General features: G+C 31.5%; 1 protein-coding gene across 1 annotated transcript; it reads left to right on the forward strand.

Moving 5' to 3' along the window:
- Positions 1-12,093: 12,093 nt before the first annotated feature.
- On the forward strand, positions 12,094-16,272 carry LOC133195311 (aldose reductase-related protein 2-like). Its single transcript, XM_061331162.1, has 6 exons — positions 12,094-12,210; positions 12,399-12,511; positions 13,795-13,876; positions 14,279-14,362; positions 15,992-16,077; positions 16,245-16,272. Exons 1-6 carry the CDS (start codon positions 12,097-12,099, stop codon positions 16,270-16,272), a joined length of 507 nt encoding a protein of 168 aa, XP_061187146.1. The 5' UTR covers positions 12,094-12,096.
- The last annotated feature ends 2,569 nt before the right edge of the window (positions 16,273-18,841 follow it).

Genomic DNA, 18,841 nt, shown 5'->3' on the forward strand with positions numbered 1-18,841 from the left:
CAGGAATCTCCCCCTATATCCAACAATTATATGGTGGCAAAGAAGAATATCTGAAATATGATTTACAACAAAAGGGACCCTGGCGTACATTTTATACTCAATTTCACAATATCTTAAAAATCTGACTTTTTCCGATTCAAACAATGTCGAAGACTTTTCTACCGTTTCCCTGAGAGTTGCTGATGATTTTCCAACCAGCTTGAAGGTGGTATTTGATATATTTTTGTTGATGGATAACAATTTATAAAGATCCCCAAATTTGTCTTCCACGGTCTCACGATCAAATCGAGAATAAAAATAAAGTCTATAATGAACATATGCCGAAAACTCATAAGCTAATCTTCTTTTGGAATCTGTAGTTGACAATATACTTCTTGGTGCAGGGAGAAAAAAGACATTTGTAATCGTTCCATCTTGTGCTTTATAAATTTCTGATAATTTTGCTAGCACACAGTCCCGGACATCTTTCATCCAAACATCTGCTTTCTTCTCCCATGTGCGTACTATCACATTAACCTCAATATTACCAGCATAGTTCATAGAAAATCCAACCGGTAAAAACAATTTGCATTTATCGCCAACCATTTTTCTTCCTGGGTAACATGTTCGATTTGATGTCTGAAATAAAGAATGAAAATCAAGCATTTTTGATTGATATTTAACCCAGGACCCCTTATTTGTATTATCTTAAATTTCCTTTCATAATGTTTGTATTCGCAGCAACGCGTAAGTAATGTATTTTTCATCTCTCTCTTAAGCAATAGGGCGGGAGATTATGGTAATATCCTTGTTAAATCTCTTGATCAACAGTCCACCTGCAAGGCAAAGTTTTTGAGATTTGTATGGGTGGCGAAAATGGTAAAAAAAGACCATTCATGCAAAACGAACAATTAATTTGCAAAAGCATTCTAAAATACTTAAACAAACAGCTTAAAACAATTAATGCACTGAATTGCAAAATGAAGAGAACGATGCAAAACCAACATTCAAAAGATAACTGAATCAACGATAGATGGCGCGCAAAATAAAAAAAAAAACAAAGTTGGATAGGTCCACAATAAAAAGCCGAGGATCAACAGGTTGACATGTATACATCTAGGAAATTCACATAACTCACTTTAATTGAAAATAATAGCTGACATATTGATGATATTTCTTGGGTATAGAATGAAAGTTAATTGACTTGACTATTCTATGCATTAAGATGGATTTCAAACATGAATTATACATAGAAACGTGTATGGGAATTCAGGTATTTTGGTGTGTTTACAATTTTATGTTTGCTAAGTGCAATTCTGAGGACTTGACGCCAGAAGCTTATTAATTATCAGCTGCAGCGACTCTACTTTTTAACACATATTTTTGAATATGAATATTTAGTTGACATACTACTCTTTCAAAAAATTGCAAGCCATGTGAAATACTTAGTTTGATTGATTAAGTCTCTATTTTAGTGACCTACGGATGTCCTACAAACGAGTGTAACGTATGGAAAGCCATTTACACGTTTATGTATAATTTGATTTTTTAACTTTCGTAGGCACCTGGCACATAGTACCAAAGCCCCCTTTTCTTTTATACATAATATTTTCCTGTTAATTTAGTATGAAAATATCAATTGAAAGGTCAGCTGTCCCCTCCTCTTGTAGTATAGTCAGTTTTTCCCATGTTAATGTATTTAAGAAAAACTCTGGTCTAAAAGGTTAGAACCTACTGCCCCCCCCCTCCCCCCCAAAAAAAATCATTCTTGAGTCTGGTCCACCCCCTGTTTCGCTTGTTAAGACCATTTAGGTAGGCAAGTGTTTTTCCCCCGACCCTCTCTCCCCCACTTTCAAAAACGATACCGCGTGCCTGGTAGCTATTGAGATAATGTTTTTTTTTGTTTTTATAAACTACTTATAAATATGTAGAATTATATGCAAATGGAAGCATTCTATATAGTTTTAGATTAATTGTTTTGAGTGCGTTTTCCTTTTCTTATCTTCAAACTCATTCAACACAAAAGACTATTTTTGCATTTATGAAATAAACTTCGTAAGATTCAAGGTTTACAAACAACCGAAAAGGAGTAATGTCATCTTCGCAGCCCTCAAAATTCCGCATCATTTTATTGATCTTTAAATATTGCATAGTAGGTATTTGAAAAACTTGTCTTTACTCTTTCAATATTTAACAGCTACATGTATGTTGACTATCTGATTTTTTTTTTTTGCCTTTTTTTTAATCTCCATACCAATATCTGCCTTAACATTTCATTTCATACCAAATCGTTTCTGTAGCAAGAGTGGTGTCTTTGAACATGAAATAGCATAAATTTTGAATTTCTTTTCATTTTATTTGTATTTACAGGACAATAAGAAATAAACTTTATCTGAATACCTTTAACATCTTACATAATATTACCTCGATACATCAACAATCTATATACATTGTTGCTACTTACAGATGATGCTGTCGACAAAGGCAAATCGGGAAGGGACAACTTTGGAAGAAATAATTCTTTCATAAGAGGAACTTTGAATATGATTCCGACACTTTTCTTAAACTTGCACATTTCAGGAAGTCCGGAGGAACATGTTTCACATTGTACGCAGTCATCTTGGTATGTCGAACAATAAATATAATCATTTACAAAAAAGAACCGGTTGTTTTCTGATTTTTTCAAGCTGCAGTAACAAGAATGATTTCGATCCTTTTGTGTAGTATTCAGGGGATGCAAGCCTGTCGATTTGCAACCCATTAATCTATTCAATGTTCGTAATTGTCCATACTTGTAACAATTATTCATGAATATCTCCTTCTCAGGACAAAGAGGCAATTCTAGTGTTCCAATCTGTATTATGCAGTTCAGCGATCTAGCAGCCTCAAAAATGTCGTCAAAATTAACAAAATACATGGACGGTATATGAAGTCCACATGTTAATTCTACAGTAGCTGTTTTGTATTCATCCATCATGAACTCGCTGTCTAGGGGATTAAAATTGTTGCAAAGAAAGCAGAAGATATTTTTGTAAGATATGTCATGATACATGACTGGAAAGGAATCGAATTTTCCAGTATAACTTGTGCAAAGCACGTTTAGTTTCTTGAACGTTGTATCATTCCTTATTTTTATGTCATTATTGAAGCAATGACTTATGACTGCAATCGGATTGTGCTTGACACCATTATATTCCTCTAAACAACTAATTGGATTTTTCAGTGCAGTATCAACACAACAATTACAGATATTGTGAAAGAAACATGTCGGAGTGCAATCACAAGAAACTGGAAAACTTGGGTGGCAAACACGCTCAGGATCAAGAGAGGTTAATATCTGAGTTAAGTGATTGAAATTGATAGTTTGCTTCCTGTCATAATCGGACGTATTCATCAGCAGCTGAATGCTTTTAGAAATAAACCTGGGATGGATTTTTATTTCATCAAAAATATGAAAAGTCTGTGTTTCTGAAATTCTTCCGTCTCGAAACGATGCTGAAAAATCACCAAAAGTAACTGTGGTGTTTTGAAACGGCATACTAGGAGTAGATGCGTTCAATAGCGGCAAGTTACATCGATAGCAGTACACATTTTTATAGGGAAATGTCACAACCGACACTGGATTCTCAAGACATGCTCTCTCTATTGATGAATCATAACTGTACCACAAAGACGTTACATTACACTCTGAGATCACTAAATCGAAATCAAATTTCTGATTCTTCATAAGATAAGACAGGTAGCAGAAAACATTTTTGTGTATTCTATAACGCAATCCATACGAAGATCTACATGCAGTAATAATATCGTCATTTCCGGAGAAAAAGTCATCAGAGGAAGACATATCATCATATTCCGAATAAGTTTGTCTTATCATTACCCTGTCCATTAAATCATTCGGGGGAGAAAATATGGCAGTTGAAATTGGCAATGATAATAGTTCAGAAAAAGAGGTGATGTAATTCAGATACGCTGATTCACCGTTGGTTAAATCAATTTCCCATTTTCTCAATTTATCAGACGTTTCATGGTGACAATCTGCACAACGACGGCTAGCATAAGAGTAATTTGTTAAGATTGACGTCACTGGAAAAATATCGTTGTTATTTTCATTGTCTGTAGAAAGTTCAAAGTTTTCACAAAGGAGTTTTGTTTCCAAATCTGCATCGGGGGGACAATAGGAGATCAAAGCATACTGGGCATAATCAGAAAGATCTGAATCCTTTTTAATTAGAAATGGAGTTTGAAATACTGAAATTTTCCGTTCGAAAAATTTATCAGGACAGCACCTGTTGTTTCTGAAGCAATCATATGAACAAGAACATGGAGAACATCGGTTTATGTCGGGATTATGTTGAGCTTTTGTCATACCTGGCCATTCTTTACAGAGGAATTCCTCCCCACACGCATTAATATAGATGTTGATAAGATTGGAAATGTTAAGGGAGAGACCCTGCACTGGCGAATAAACTAGCAGATGAACAAATAGAAAGAAGTGAATTATTTTCCCCATTTTTAGATATTCGTTTACTTAGATCCTCCGTCACTTTGATGCAATCAATTCCCTGAAATGTGAGGAAAAAATGTTTTATTATAATCATTTCCTTTATAGTTATTTTAAATTATTTTATTTTTGTCATTAAAGTAAAACAAAACCCTTTGAGATTATCATCTCGAATTGAAAGATGCTAAAATCAAGTGAAAGACAAATGTTGAAGAATACCCTCGTCCATAGTGAAACTTTCTACGAGACATTTGGCGGTGAAGTGAGATTTCCATCTGGAAGAAAACTAACTCTAGTGCAGGAGAAAAACCGAGGAAGTCTTACTCTTAACCACTCCTTCTGGAGGAATGATGCCCTTTGCCTAATCCTGCTCTATTAGGACTACATTTACCTCATAGTAATGTCACCCGCGTGGCGCAGTGGTTAGAGCGTTCGCTCTAGAGTCGCGGAGTAAGTAGTTGATCCTTACGTCGCGAGTTCGAATCTCATTGTGGGACGTGGAGCCCGGTCCTTCGGAAGAGACCGTGTCGCAGTAGGTGCTGGCACGAAAAGGATCCCTCTCTGCCGAATGGCAGAGTATAGGTAAAAAATTTGCAGCTCCATATGAGTGAAAAATTCTCGAAAGGAACGTTCGGAAAAAAAAACAAAAAAAAAAAAAAAACAAAAAAAACAGAAACCTCATAGTAAGTGTTTGAATACCCATACTTCATCCAACAAATGATTTTGCTTAAGTTGCTAATTATACTAAAGAAAAGGAAAATATCCATTAAATATAAAAGGTTGTTATCCTGTTTGCATTTGCTCATATTTTTTAACATTACATGTACAAAAGTTTTCGCATTAGTGCATTTTTCCCTCATAAGGGTTACAAAAATTTACCTTTTAAAATATATCTAGGAATTTTGAAAAAAATATAAAGTTAAATTATAGTCTAGGGTCAAAGAAAATATTTCTTCACAATTCTTCAGTTTTTAATGTTTTAAAATGAAAGAAGAATCACTGTGTGTGATTCATGAAAAGTAAAGCAATGAATGGAAAGAATCTGGGTGGAGGGGATAAGATGAACCAAATGCCCATCCTCGTTTTTGTGGCTATGCAAGTACGAATATCGGAAATATCTCAAATGTTCGAATTTACTTGTAAAAATGATGATATCTAGATTCTAAACAAGCTAAACAGTTGACCTTCATTTTCTGCCACAGAATGTCTAACATGGGTAGTGATTTCTTTTCTTTAATCTGTTTGTTTTGATTGTTAAATTGATTGTTGTATTGATTGTTAAAACCTATTGTGTATATATTATTAAAATTTGTACGTTCCATTTAATGATAATGGTGATCTTTTGGCTTAGAGGCAGTTGTATTAAAAAAAGATAAAAACGGGAATATTTTATCCATCCTTTTAAATAAATTATTACTTAAATTGGTTCGTTATTACATACATCTATTTTTCATTGTAAATATTTTATTCCTATAGCAGCATTTCAATTTAAATAGAAAGAAAAAATAAAATAGAATAATAATAACGATAGAAAACTTCAGAGCAGGTTTCGAACACTTTCCTCAATAAATGTCCGTTTTACTAGCCCCTCGCTGACCACTACACCATGTAGTCACATATACATTGTCAGTTAAAAAGCAAACAGTTCTCTGTATTTAGCACACGTATTTTGGCTTAGAAATTTCAAGACAATTGTGAAAATTAAAGTAAGTAAACTTACTATTTCATGTAGAGCGGGTCTTCAAACCAACTTTTTGCAAGTGTAAAAAGAAACATCTTTCCATTGTCTTTCATTAATCGTTCTCAAAAATATTGTGCAATGACCCGCTCTTTATAAAAATGTAGTTTTAACATCCAATTTATGTCATTTTCTATGAAAATTGAGCATGTTGCCATTTGTTTGTGTTAATCAGAATCGATTTAACGGTAACTGTATTCAGGTATTGTCAATTCTGTATGCAGATGGTCATAAACACCTAAATTTAAAAAAGTAAAATACCTAAATTTAACAAAAAGTGGAATTTGTGAGAAAAAAAAAATGTATTTATTTTTTTAAATCTGTCGTTATGTAGGCAGATGGCTAGGTTTTTCTCCCAGTTTCTTAATATACTAGCATTTGATCCCCACAGTTCAACTAATTCATTTCTTGTAAATCATTTGATTATATATATTTCGAAAGTTACGAATGAATCCTATCTTTGAAAATGGCTTACCTGCCTTGGTTTATAACTTAAAGTCACAACTCAAATCACCCTTTTGCATACGTATCAATAATCGGAAGAAACAAATAAAAGGACAGTAATTTGAAATAAATATCTTTTAGAAATAACTTAAAATAATCCCCAAAACATGAACACTTAATTAACTTCGTATTAGGCTAACCGTGAAGAAATAGGAAACTAATAAAGTGAATCATGTTTTACACTGTTTGATCTGCCTAGAAAGTGTCAAAAACATAATTATTCTTTTGTTAATCCGGACAAAATAAAAAAAAGTTTCAATATTTTTTTTTTAATTTTTCAGAAGTATATCTGTCTAGCGGATTTAAAAGCCATTACCTTCTCTCTCTCCCTCTGTGTGTGTGTTTGTTTTTGTGTGAAGCCTTTATGATTAAAATGCCTAAAAGGAAGATGTGAATTCTAACATACTAGTAATCATATATCCAGCTGTACAATAAATAGTTTACAAAGAATATCTTACCCTATTATGCTAATATGCAGTTAATATATTATCTCATCTGACAGTTGCAGCAGTATTATGAAACTGCATTTTACTCATAAGATATGTAAAATCAAAGAAAATGGTGTATTTCTATATGAAATTTGTAGGTAAGCCTTCACATGTCACATTTCTCAAATTATGATAAAAATTCCTCTGATACAATTTATTAATCAAGCCAGTACTCATGTTACTTTTTATCTTGATTTCAAATATGCCTGATATAACTTACCCCTGACTTTATTGTCCATCTATCTTAGAGACCCTTGAAAACTTTTATTCATATTTAGATCTTTGGAAGGACACTTGATTTTAGATATACACACTTCTTGTTCTTTTTTGTTGAATCAATATTTAATCGAATGTCACTGATTTCGAAACAATGTTTCTTTACCCTTGCGAAAAAAGTGTAAATTCTCTCCGTCATTTCTGGTAGTCAGAACATATTTTATAAAGAAATATAGTATATAAAAATTATATATATATATATATATATATATATATATATATATATATATATATATATATATATATATATATATATATATATATATAAATATAAATCACTAAAAACCAACAACACTATATGTCCTAAGTGTCGGATCTACTTAGTAGATACAAGGTTACGGATGGAAATTTATATAAAGCACTAAAAATGACCAACGACACGAACAATAATAATTGTCAAATTTTCGGAACGCCCTGTCCCTTCCTCAGGACGAAGAAAAAGTTAAGAAGTCATAAAAACAAAGGAAATAGAAAAACAAAAACGGCTAGCATTACTACTAAACTACCAAACACTATTTATTTACAATGTTACATGTTGAATTTGAGTTTTGTAATCAGTTGTAAAGAAATAAATCCGGACCGCTATGAAATACGTCCGGTCTTTCGGGTGTACTCAGGTGAAGTGCGATTTACATAATTGAACGAATTAATTATCGCTTATCAATTACGACCAATCAGTAAACTGTACACTGTCTTATTCTCTCAAAATAGCTTAACCTTACATGATAAAAAGAAACCAAAGAAAGATAATTTACATGTATTATAAATGTCATTTGGAAATGTTTTAGGACTGTTTATCGAAATAAAAGAAATAATAAACAAAAATGTAAGCAAAAAAGCTATGCGTGGGTTGTTCCAGAATTGATAATGCGAGTTAACGGTTAAGTTAACAGTCCTAAAACAGCTTTTCAGTAAAAAAAAAAAATGATCGTATCTTACAAAAATCAATATTTACCATACTAAAGTGTCAAAAAAAAAATCTCTCAGTTACTGTCATTTCCTTTATATCAAGATGATCAAAGGTTCCATCGATTAAATCTTACAATTATAAAACTTGGTCATAATGTAAGGTGATGTTCGCTTTTTTATTTAAAAGTGAGGTGATATAACGGGTATTTTGTCATTTATGACCAGAAATATTTTAAAATAAATCACTCACATGTACTCAATGTTCTCATATTAACATAACTTTGAATTGATACTTCTATCTAGATATACAAACATTTGATTAGAGAATCCTCTATTGCTTTTATGAAATTGAATTCATAGAAAGGATGATAGATATACTGTTCAAATACGGCAAAAAGTGTCGAATTGATCTATAATACTTCCTTACCTTTTAAATTTTTATTCATTTTGATTTTATTTATCATAGGTTGATGTATGATTATAGGCAGGTCAATTTAGGGCTACTAACTATCAGTAATATCAATTTGACTTTTATCTGGAAACTGGGACAAAGATCAGGATGACTGGGATGAGCAAAACCATAACGCTACATAACTGGAATGAAATCCCAATTATTGGACTGGGTACCTGGCAGGTTTGTAAGCTGTAATTATGAAAGGAGTGCTTTCTGGAGTCTTATGCTTTCCAGAAGACAATATTTTTATTCTATCCTTATATCAGCTACAGGATTATTAAGAATTGTCAAAGGTCAATGATCTAATTAAATAACGAACAGGGTTATATTTTCTCTTATTTTATCATTATTGCCTAGCTTGCCTTTGTCTAGATTTTTACAGAATGATGATATTTTTAGTTTCTATGCACTATGCTTTACACTTAAGCTACAATTAAAAGTATAAAAGAAAAAAAACCTTCTAAAGTGGATTGCAGTTTATTGTCTTGTGAGCAACAGTGTAGAACTTTTGACAAGGAAATAGGTGACTAAATATACTTGTCTTTAAAATTTACATTTCTGACATAAAGATAGTCATTAATCATTTGAAAATATATAAAGGGGTAACCTTTAGTGGTAAGTTTTAGGGAGATTCTTGTTTATCAAATAACAATTGCATGTATATTTTGGTAACAGACCCAGTTTACATTTCAACTTATTTCAAAATCGAGACTTGAGGAGGTAAAAGACCTGCAGATCACACGACTACTCCATGGAACCTCTTTTGCCTACTTCTTAGTGAAATCAATCGTCATTTTACTGCTCGCAAACTTCTTGTGCATTGTACATGTGTGTTTTTTCCGTCTAACTAACCGCTTCACTACTGGTCTTGTCACTTGTGATTCTTTTGCCTGATTTTACATTGTTTAATTATGTGTTACATTTTTTTACCATGATTTATTGTAAAACGATGCTGACCGCAGTATTTGTAGATTTTTACCTTATGATAACATAACTGTTGTCTTATTTTATCGATCTCATCGACGCACATAATTATGAAGTTACACTTCCATATTTATATATAATTTAGGAGGAGTCTTGATTTAAAACCTGATTTTTATAACAAAAACAACGTAATCTGTGATATTTTCATTTATTAAACTAAATGCATAGTTTTGTGTCCATATTTAATTGGTAATCCAGACAAGGCCCTGTACTGTTTAGCTTGTCCGGAAATCGGAAATTGTTCGGATTTTCCATAGGGCCGTAGAGCGTTTAGATTGGATAATAATTTTCAAGATAAAAAGGACAAACACTGATTGGTCATAGAAGGTTATATAAGGAATCCAGTCCCGGCATCTTCTCACTCTACACTCTTCATCCCTTTTGGGTTGCTTGATAAGATGCAAATCTTCAAAGAAAGCCTAAAGTATTCAAGATGATCAATCTTGTAGTAAATGACGCTAATCTTTTAGAGACTCTGCGCATTCGGATAGTGCAGAATACTAGTATAGAAATTTTTCAAGTTATATAGACCAGTAATTTATTTATTTATAGTTCGAGTTTAACTTATAAATCATGGCTTATGACTGTTACCGACTTTTAATTTTTTCGTTTAAGTGACGTTTATATATTTTAATAAATGTCTGGATTGCTTGTTCAGTCTCCAATAGTATTTCACTTAGGTTATTCTTTCCGAATTTTGTAAGTACTTGTTCGGATTAGTTTGAGCTTAAATGAATACATTTTAGAAACATACACTGTTTCAGAATAGGCTACGCATAATAAGTTAGCGATATCAGAATGTTCAGGACATTTTTGAAACAAATAGTTTATGTATATTCTGATGTCTTAATAGTTAGGACTGTCCCGATGGACGCATGTTAAATTATTTTTGGCGTACCCCCGTAATACTTTAAGTATTAAGCCTAAGAAACAACCATTTACAATAATTTACGGAAAATTGTTTTACTTCGAAATCGAGGATGATGGTCATTTGCAGATACTTGATAGAATACATTGATTATAGAACGAAGTCTGAACAGTCTGAACATTAACCTCCAAGTAAAGTTTAACCTCCACCCCCACCCCCATTTTTGTAATCTGTTTCTGAATGATCAGCATTTGCATGTCATTCCTTGTAATTGATGATTTTTCTTTCCATCATGAAAAAAAACTTGTTTTCCCTGACAAAGTTTTTTTTTTTATATTTTGTTACAAAGGCCAAAAAGTTGTAAACATAATTAGAATTAATTAAATGAAATTAATATCTATTATCTGAAATATATATCTTGAAAAAGTCACAAGGAGTCATGCTAGATATCTTCTTTAAACAATAATCAAGTGTTCCTTGAGTCAAAGGGCAGGTCATAAGATAACTAAAAGATATTCAACAGAAAATACATTAATATGTAATAGATTGCTATTTACTGTGATACATATATTACGTGTATATTAAAAGGCGTTTTATAAATTCAAAAGAATATCTATATCAGAGGAATATTCATTAGTTGCAAGATTCATTAGTTGTAATATTTTTAGAGGTCTTGTAACAATAAAACAAAACCAAAAAAAATATCCGAGATATGGCAATATTGCTTTTTTATGAAGTAGATTAAAGGTCGCTTCAACATTTCAGATTCACTGTTAAAAGAAATACACTTTGTAAACCTCGATTTCTTTCCAAAAGTATTGAAAAAGGTCACTGTAAGCCTAAAAGGATGACAATTTATTAAACAAATATTTTATAGGTCTTGTACATGTAATAGAAGCAAAACCTTTTTAAAAACTATTAGCCCAACTGGATAAGAATATTACTTTAAATGTAAAGGATTGACAAACAGGCAAACAAAACAATGAAGGATTGGAAGAGTGGGGGGTTGAGGGTTAGAATGATTAGTTAGTCTCCTTCTGCTTTAAGGAGATCATTTTTGAGACGAATCCCATAGAAAGGCTTATTTGTATTTCATTATAGGCCTGACAAAATTGAAAGCCTTATTAGAAGTTCTCAGATTTCAAATGTTGGGGATAAAATCCGAATTTACATAACGAAGTTCAACTTACAGACACTGTGATATATGTAATGCTTATTCCAGTATGATGGAAATGACAACAATATTTTCCCCCTAACTGAAGATGGACGCTGGAAAATAGCAGGAAAGTGTGACCCTTTGGGAACATGGAAGGTATATCTTACGAAAGCTTTTTCTCTCACTCTCATTATATTTATATAAATAAAATCAACTCAATATGGGTTTTACAGGCAATGGAGGAACTTGTAGTCTTTGGACTGACCAAATCTGTTGGAGTGTCTAACTTTAGTATCTCACAAATTGAAAGGATCTGCAAGATGGCTAAACACAAACCTGTTACAAACCAGGTGAGCTTGCCCTTACCTTTCTTAGAGTTTCACCATTCAGAAAATTCTCTCCAGTTAAAAATTTAGCTTTATAAGAAACACATTAAAAATGTATAGCAATGCTTAGGCTCAAACTAAAGACGAAATAAACATCACAAAAAAATCTCTAATTGAGTTTTTAGATAGGCCTTTTATTTTTCTTCTGTCAGGTGGAATGTCTCATATATTGTCCACAGAAAGAGTTATTTGATGGATGTAAGAAGCTTGAAGTTACATTGACAGCTTACAGTCCAATTGGTTCTCCAGGAAGGCCTGAAAATCTGTATGTATAACAATTAAACTTCCAAAACTGCACCCCTGGGAGTTGAGAATTTCAACCATTTGAAGGAAATCAATCAATTATCAAAATATTCAGATTTACCATTTCCCCTTCTTTCACAAATCTTACACACTTATCATTAGTTTTAACATAAGTTTGAATGTTGGGCAAATAATACTAGTTTTACATGTACCATGTATGTTTTGTGTTGGGTACAGAACGTTTCAGTCAGTTCATCCAATTGTAGTGTTTATTAAATAAATCAGATAAAAAGTCATAGAAAAGTCAGGGTTTTTTTTATTAATACATACACCAAACTAATTCTCAAATGTAAGAAATGTTTTGACACAAAACGGCGTTCCATAGGAAGAAAATCTTAAATCACTGGAATAGGAAAATCAAAAAATCTGAAAAAGATTCTATACCAAAATGATATTCATGGTATGCAAATACTTGAAGAAAGTGAACTACTGAGTGACATCCTATAAAATAAATCAAGAACGGCAAAAATGAAAAATAGCATGTTGACACCATTTCAACTGTAATTCATATGTTTGCAAATTTTGATTAGAAAAACTAGATGTAATAACATTCATATTTATTAACTGAAAAAACGTAATGATATCAATAAGATGACAATACATACATATGGGTGGTATATATACGGTTTCCAAAACGGAAATTTCCCGATGTATATATCAAAAATTTATATTTATATAATTAAGAATTATTTAAAAAAAATAATGTGGTATTCTTGGGATTCGAACTCAAACAACAAAAATCCTGAGTATCATTTTCCTTCGAGTCTCCTGTGATATGACCCTTGACTAAATGAACTTTTTTCTCGAAAAAAAAAATACGAATGTAGTGTCATAAAAACTTTTTTTTTAAGATATAGTGGGTCTTAGCTCTATGTTTTTGTTAACCAAAAATGCTAATTTGACGCATACTTTGAGGATAAACTTAAAAAAAAATGAAGCGAAGACCCACTCTTATTCAAAAATTGTTTTATAGTACTAGTATGAAGAAATGATCATTTTTGTCCTCTTTGGTGTATGTATGCTTTTTTATAGACAAAGGATTTGAATGTTTGTGAGATTTTTGCAAATTGTGGAGATTCTACATGATGGATTCTTTAATGTTAGATGAAGTATCAGAGAAAATTTTGTTAAAATTAAGATTTATTTTTTTCACTTTCATATTTGTCGCACAATAGAGATTTCTTTCGACCTGTTTGCCCAGTTTTTTGAAAAATTTTCACGTTTAGATGTATTTTGATATTCTAGAAAAGAGGCAGATGAACCTGTTGCTTTAGAAGATCCTTTCATCCAAAGAATAGCAAAGAAATATGGAAAAACGCCTGCACAGGCACACCAACAAAAAGATATCTCATACACTATATAGATAAGATAGGATAAGATTTATCGATACTAGTTTTGGCCCCTCAGGGCGTACAAGTAAGGAATAATATACATAAGAAGAAAGCTAATATTATATATGTACATTAGTAGAGATAATAAAGTATCATTCTGACGTTTAAGTGTAGAATGAATTAAAAAAGGTGCTTATATAGATAAATTGAAATTACTTTTTTTTTTTAAAATAAATAATGGAAATATAAAGTATTACCTTGTTCCGGATCGAGGTATAGTTTTAGATTAAAGTAAACAAATGCATATTAATAATGATTTCGACTTCTTTAAGTGAAAGAAATAAAAATCAAGGCTTTTACTATGGGTTCTCTATAAAATGCAATGTATTTCTTAACAGATTTTGCTTCGAAATCTCATCCAAAGAGGTATTATTGTAACTCCAAAGAGTGTGACTCCAGAAAGAATACGTGGCAATTTTCAGGTATCAGCAAATACTTATATTATCTTGATGTTATAGTTTTTGTCAACTTGTGAGACAAAAACTATCATTAATTGTTTAATTTTTCACACGGTTGGCTCTAAAGTGATTGAAGTTTTAGAAGAAATTAATCGCGTAAAGAAAACTTCTTTATAAATAGAGATTGGACCCATAGGACCGGGATCGGTTTTAATCTTTACATAAAGCTTTTCCACTTCTGTTCCGGTCAATGACTTTAGGCTAAATACATGTAATAATTCATTTTTAAAAAACATTTCAGTATGCAGAGATAGGAAGAACCATTCCAAAGACAATAACTATGAAGCATGAGTTTGTTATCTCGAACTTTTTATTTGATTTTTCCCCTTACTTTTCATTGTAGATAATGGTAATTTTTATACAGTTTCTTTTTTTCTTGATATGTGTTAATTTTATACAACGCATATCCGTGGATATAATAAAACATGACATTAATTTATGCAAATTATATAAATGAAATCCAAGGATATTTAATCCTACTGTTTGAAAACTTGAGATCTGAAATTAGAACATTGACTCAGTACATGTACATGTATATATTTCTTAATACATAAAGCTCAGATAATACAAGCAGTACGTATACCTTTCAGCGCAATAACGCAGACGAGTACTAGTAGATCAGACGAAATTAGAGAAATGTCATTCACTGAAGTGATTAAATTCTAAGGAATATATATAATAGAAGTCCATCGCAACTCGTTGCAGGCGAGAATACCTGTATCGAGTAGCAAAGAGTGGATAATTCTTGTCCTCGTAGAAAGTGTGCTATACTGAGGTATAGTTCCGCTTGACTGTGTTTTATGATTACATGTAGTTAAATGGAATTTACTATTTGCTTTCTCTTTAGTGTCTTTTATATCAAGAATGAAAATGCGTAAAAGGTAGATGATTTAACGAAATTACTCAAAACCCTATAAATGTAAAAAAAAAATAAAAATTAAATAGTCTTTGAAAAGACAAGAATTTAATACAAAAAAGTGTGGCACCAGGTGGATTCGAACAACGGCTTTAAAAAAGTAACTGCTTTGTTAATTCTTAGCTGTTTTACCAATCGTGCCATTCTGGCTTTGAAGAAAAAAAAATGATGCATAACTGTGAACCAGGTTTTTCAAAAACAGGATTCTTTATTTTTTTTTTTTGTAGTTTTTTTTTTGGTAGATTTAGACCCTAGGGCAGGGATGCCCCCAAACAAATCCTATCTTAAATTATTCCTTACAACACAACCTATCAAAATATCATAATTTTATATAGGGGCAGGCCTGCCCTGTAGACTTCTAGGCCAAAAGTCATGCAAAAATCAGTGCTTTAACGGACAAAATGCTGTTTTGGCCAACTTTGGGGGTTAATTTAAAAGTTTAATAAATTTGAGGTTTAAAATACAAATTTGAAAAATAAAGACATATATACAGTAGAAAACAACTAATGATCACTAATTTTTAAATGTGACTTTTCCGGAAAAGTTTTCTCTTCGATGGGTCAAATCTTTTGATATTCCAAATACATCCTTATCAGGATCCCACAACTTTACTTTTTTTACTTTAAAATCTGTAAGAAAAAATGCATTTGGATTATATTCAGAATTGCTCTTTGCAGGTTTTCGATTTTTCTCTATCTAAGGGAGAAATGGGATATATTGATCAAATAACAATACAAAGACGTTACTTTGACATGTCGGCAATGTGAGATATAAATACATTTTTTTTTCAAATTACAAAATCATTCTGTAAATCTTTGCGTTTGGGTTAGCTCTGATATCCTTTCCTTTTGTTTTTATGAGGCAAACGTTTACAGACGTTGCTATTGCAAATACGTACTTACAAACATTACGTTAAAAACTTTTTTTTAGGTTCAAGGATCACCCAGAGCGTCCATGATGAAGAAGTTAATACAAATAAAATATTGAATTTTTCTGATAGCCTTCATTATCTGTTAACTTATCATATCTACACTTACTCTAGAGAAAGCATATACATATGTACACTTTGGAGCCAGGCAAATATTTGTTTATGAAGATGAAGCAGCGATGTCATTTAGTGAATATTCAATTAAAAAAAATTAAAACCTATGAAAATTTCTATAGGCTAGGTTACATTTTTCTTATTGGGTAGTTTTGAAATGAATTGATTTATCGATAAATATTGCATTCTTGTAAGTACCGTAATGATGCAAACTGATATTGAACATTAGTCCTTCATTGTCAATACTAGTATTGATGAATCTGTATTGATATTGACTCAAGTTTGGTTTCCGAAGGCACACGTCTGAGAGTGTGTCTTAAACCCACCAAGTGCCAAATCGATGATCACCTATATAAATTCAGTAACTTTTTTTATGATAAGAGTTGAAAATTTCAAGTTGTATATTAAGTTAATGCCATTTTTAATTTTAAATGATTAACTGAAGAATAATTTATCTTTAGGATATCTCTGACAGATACTACTCAAAGTTACGGACCTCGTCAAATATCGATGCTTTAACATTTTGTAATATTGTAATATTTCAAATTCTTACAATTTACAAGAATTTTTTCAAACGACGATCGCATGTTACATTGTAAATTTTGTCAAATTAATTTAAGTGTTATAAAAAAACATGCATTATTAAGACAGTCGTTTTCACCATTCTGTTTGTTTTAAATGCGCAATGACAATTATAAACATTGTTTCTACCGTATATACAGACTTACAAAAAGCATTTTTAAGGTTAAATTTTGGTCCAAAAGTCCGACTTACCAGCTAGTCCTTAAAATATAATTTTGCCAGACCACAAAATAGAGTATTTTCTTGGAATGTCCAACAATTATCGTTGCCAAATATCAGGACATATTCTTAAGACTTTTTAAAGCATCTAATGTTACTATACGCAAATAGTACAGGTACTCACAGATTTTAATGATATCAATTTTGCTTATTATGTACATTATTTTAAACATTGTTCATAAGGAATAAAATACAATGTTTCGATGGCAAACCAAATAACACACTTTAATTTGAAACACAGGTACAGTACCAACCAGGCCCAACCTGACACCTAAGCAGTCCCAGAAAGCAGTCCCGGGACTGCTTTGGGACCGCTCTGGGACTGCTGTGGGACTGCTCTAGAAAGTAGACCCAGCAGTCTCTGGGACTGCTTTCTGGGACTGCTTTGTTCACTCATGCGTGAGAAAGGTTCTGAGTGACAAGATAGCTCCGTCTCTTGTGTATTCTGAATTTGCAGGCTCCCTGTTGTTGTTTTGTTTACTTTCTGCAGAGAGGTGTTTAAAAAAACAAGTATTTCTTACAAAATTTAAAAGTAGAGATAGTTATGCATGTAATTACTAAATGTCTTCAGGGGCTGTAAATTTACACAATTGTAGTCTAGAATTAATTTAAAAAAATGAAAGGAGTTAAAAAAGGAATTCAGGGGATGATATTTATCCCTTGAATTAAACTTCAATACAGGTACACTGTATTTAAAAAAAAATATCTAGGCCTATTTAATAAATAAATGCTATTAAATTATGTACTCAAAGTTTGCATTAGCACTATTAAAAAAAACAAACAAACAAAAACAAACTTGTCATTTCAGTAAGATATTTAGAGGGACGTACTGTACTGGATTTTTTTTTCCTTAATTGAAAAAGCTAATACCGTGCTTAAAAAGAGCACTCCATGCTATTTTTAACCGACCTCAAATAAAACCTAATAATTTATTAAATGACCATGAAATAAAATCATTCTACCATTCTTCTGTCACATAAACAATGTGAACAATTATTGGGAGATTTATTAAATATGAATTAGTTTTTAATTTATAAACAAGTTATTAAAAGAGTACATTTATTTAAAAAATAAACATTTGAAAATATCGGGAATTGGGACTTATTTCTTATTTGTTTTGTTTGTGTTTACCTGACCGATTAATAAAAAAGCAATACAAAATGGTATAAAATGGTTTTAATCGCCTTTGGGCATAATTAGCAGAGAGTCAATGCATGTTACTTGGGTATCAGTGTTACACATCACTGAACACGCTGGTCAACAATGACAATTATTTCAATCTATGTACTGCAAAAAATTTTTGTTTCAATAATTGTGTATAAATTCAATTTGGGATTAATTAATTTTGAATATAATCTGAGGGTTCCATTTACAGATGTACAATTGAGCATTTATATAATAAAACACTTAAAACTGAGAATCTAACTATAATTAAATTGGCAAGTCATTGAAAATAATCATGACTGAAATATAATACTCGGCAAAATTTTTCAAAGAATTTTTCAAAAGCTTCAATACTTAGTAAAATGCATTCAGAGTATAGTATGGGATCTGGCCTTGCTCTATAATTATAAGATCTATTTAAGGAGGTTGGATCCTGTTATCAAAAGTATTGAGAATTTTTTTTATCAAGTATATCTTTGAAATCTATACACATAGCTTAATTAAAAATCAAAACCAAAAA

This window comes from Saccostrea echinata, unplaced genomic scaffold, assembly GCF_033153115.1.
Source record: "Saccostrea echinata isolate AGI-Se365-2 ecotype Australia unplaced genomic scaffold, CSIRO_AGI_Sech_v1 ptg000029l, whole genome shotgun sequence".
NCBI classification, from domain to species: Eukaryota; Metazoa; Mollusca; class Bivalvia; order Ostreida; family Ostreidae; genus Saccostrea; species Saccostrea echinata.

Bases quoted from the DNA above. Each gene is read 5' to 3' on its own strand.
- LOC133195311 (XM_061331162.1), top strand. From the start codon at position 12,097: ATGGAGGAACTTGTAGTCTTTGGACTGACCAAATCTGTTGGAGTGTCT. The intron at 12,512-13,794 runs GTATGTATAACA...TTGATATTCTAG, and splicing joins CCAGGAAGGCCTGAAAATCT to AAAAGAGGCAGATGAACCTG. The intron at 16,078-16,244 runs GTGAGATATAAA...ACTTTTTTTTAG, and splicing joins TACTTTGACATGTCGGCAAT to GTTCAAGGATCACCCAGAGC.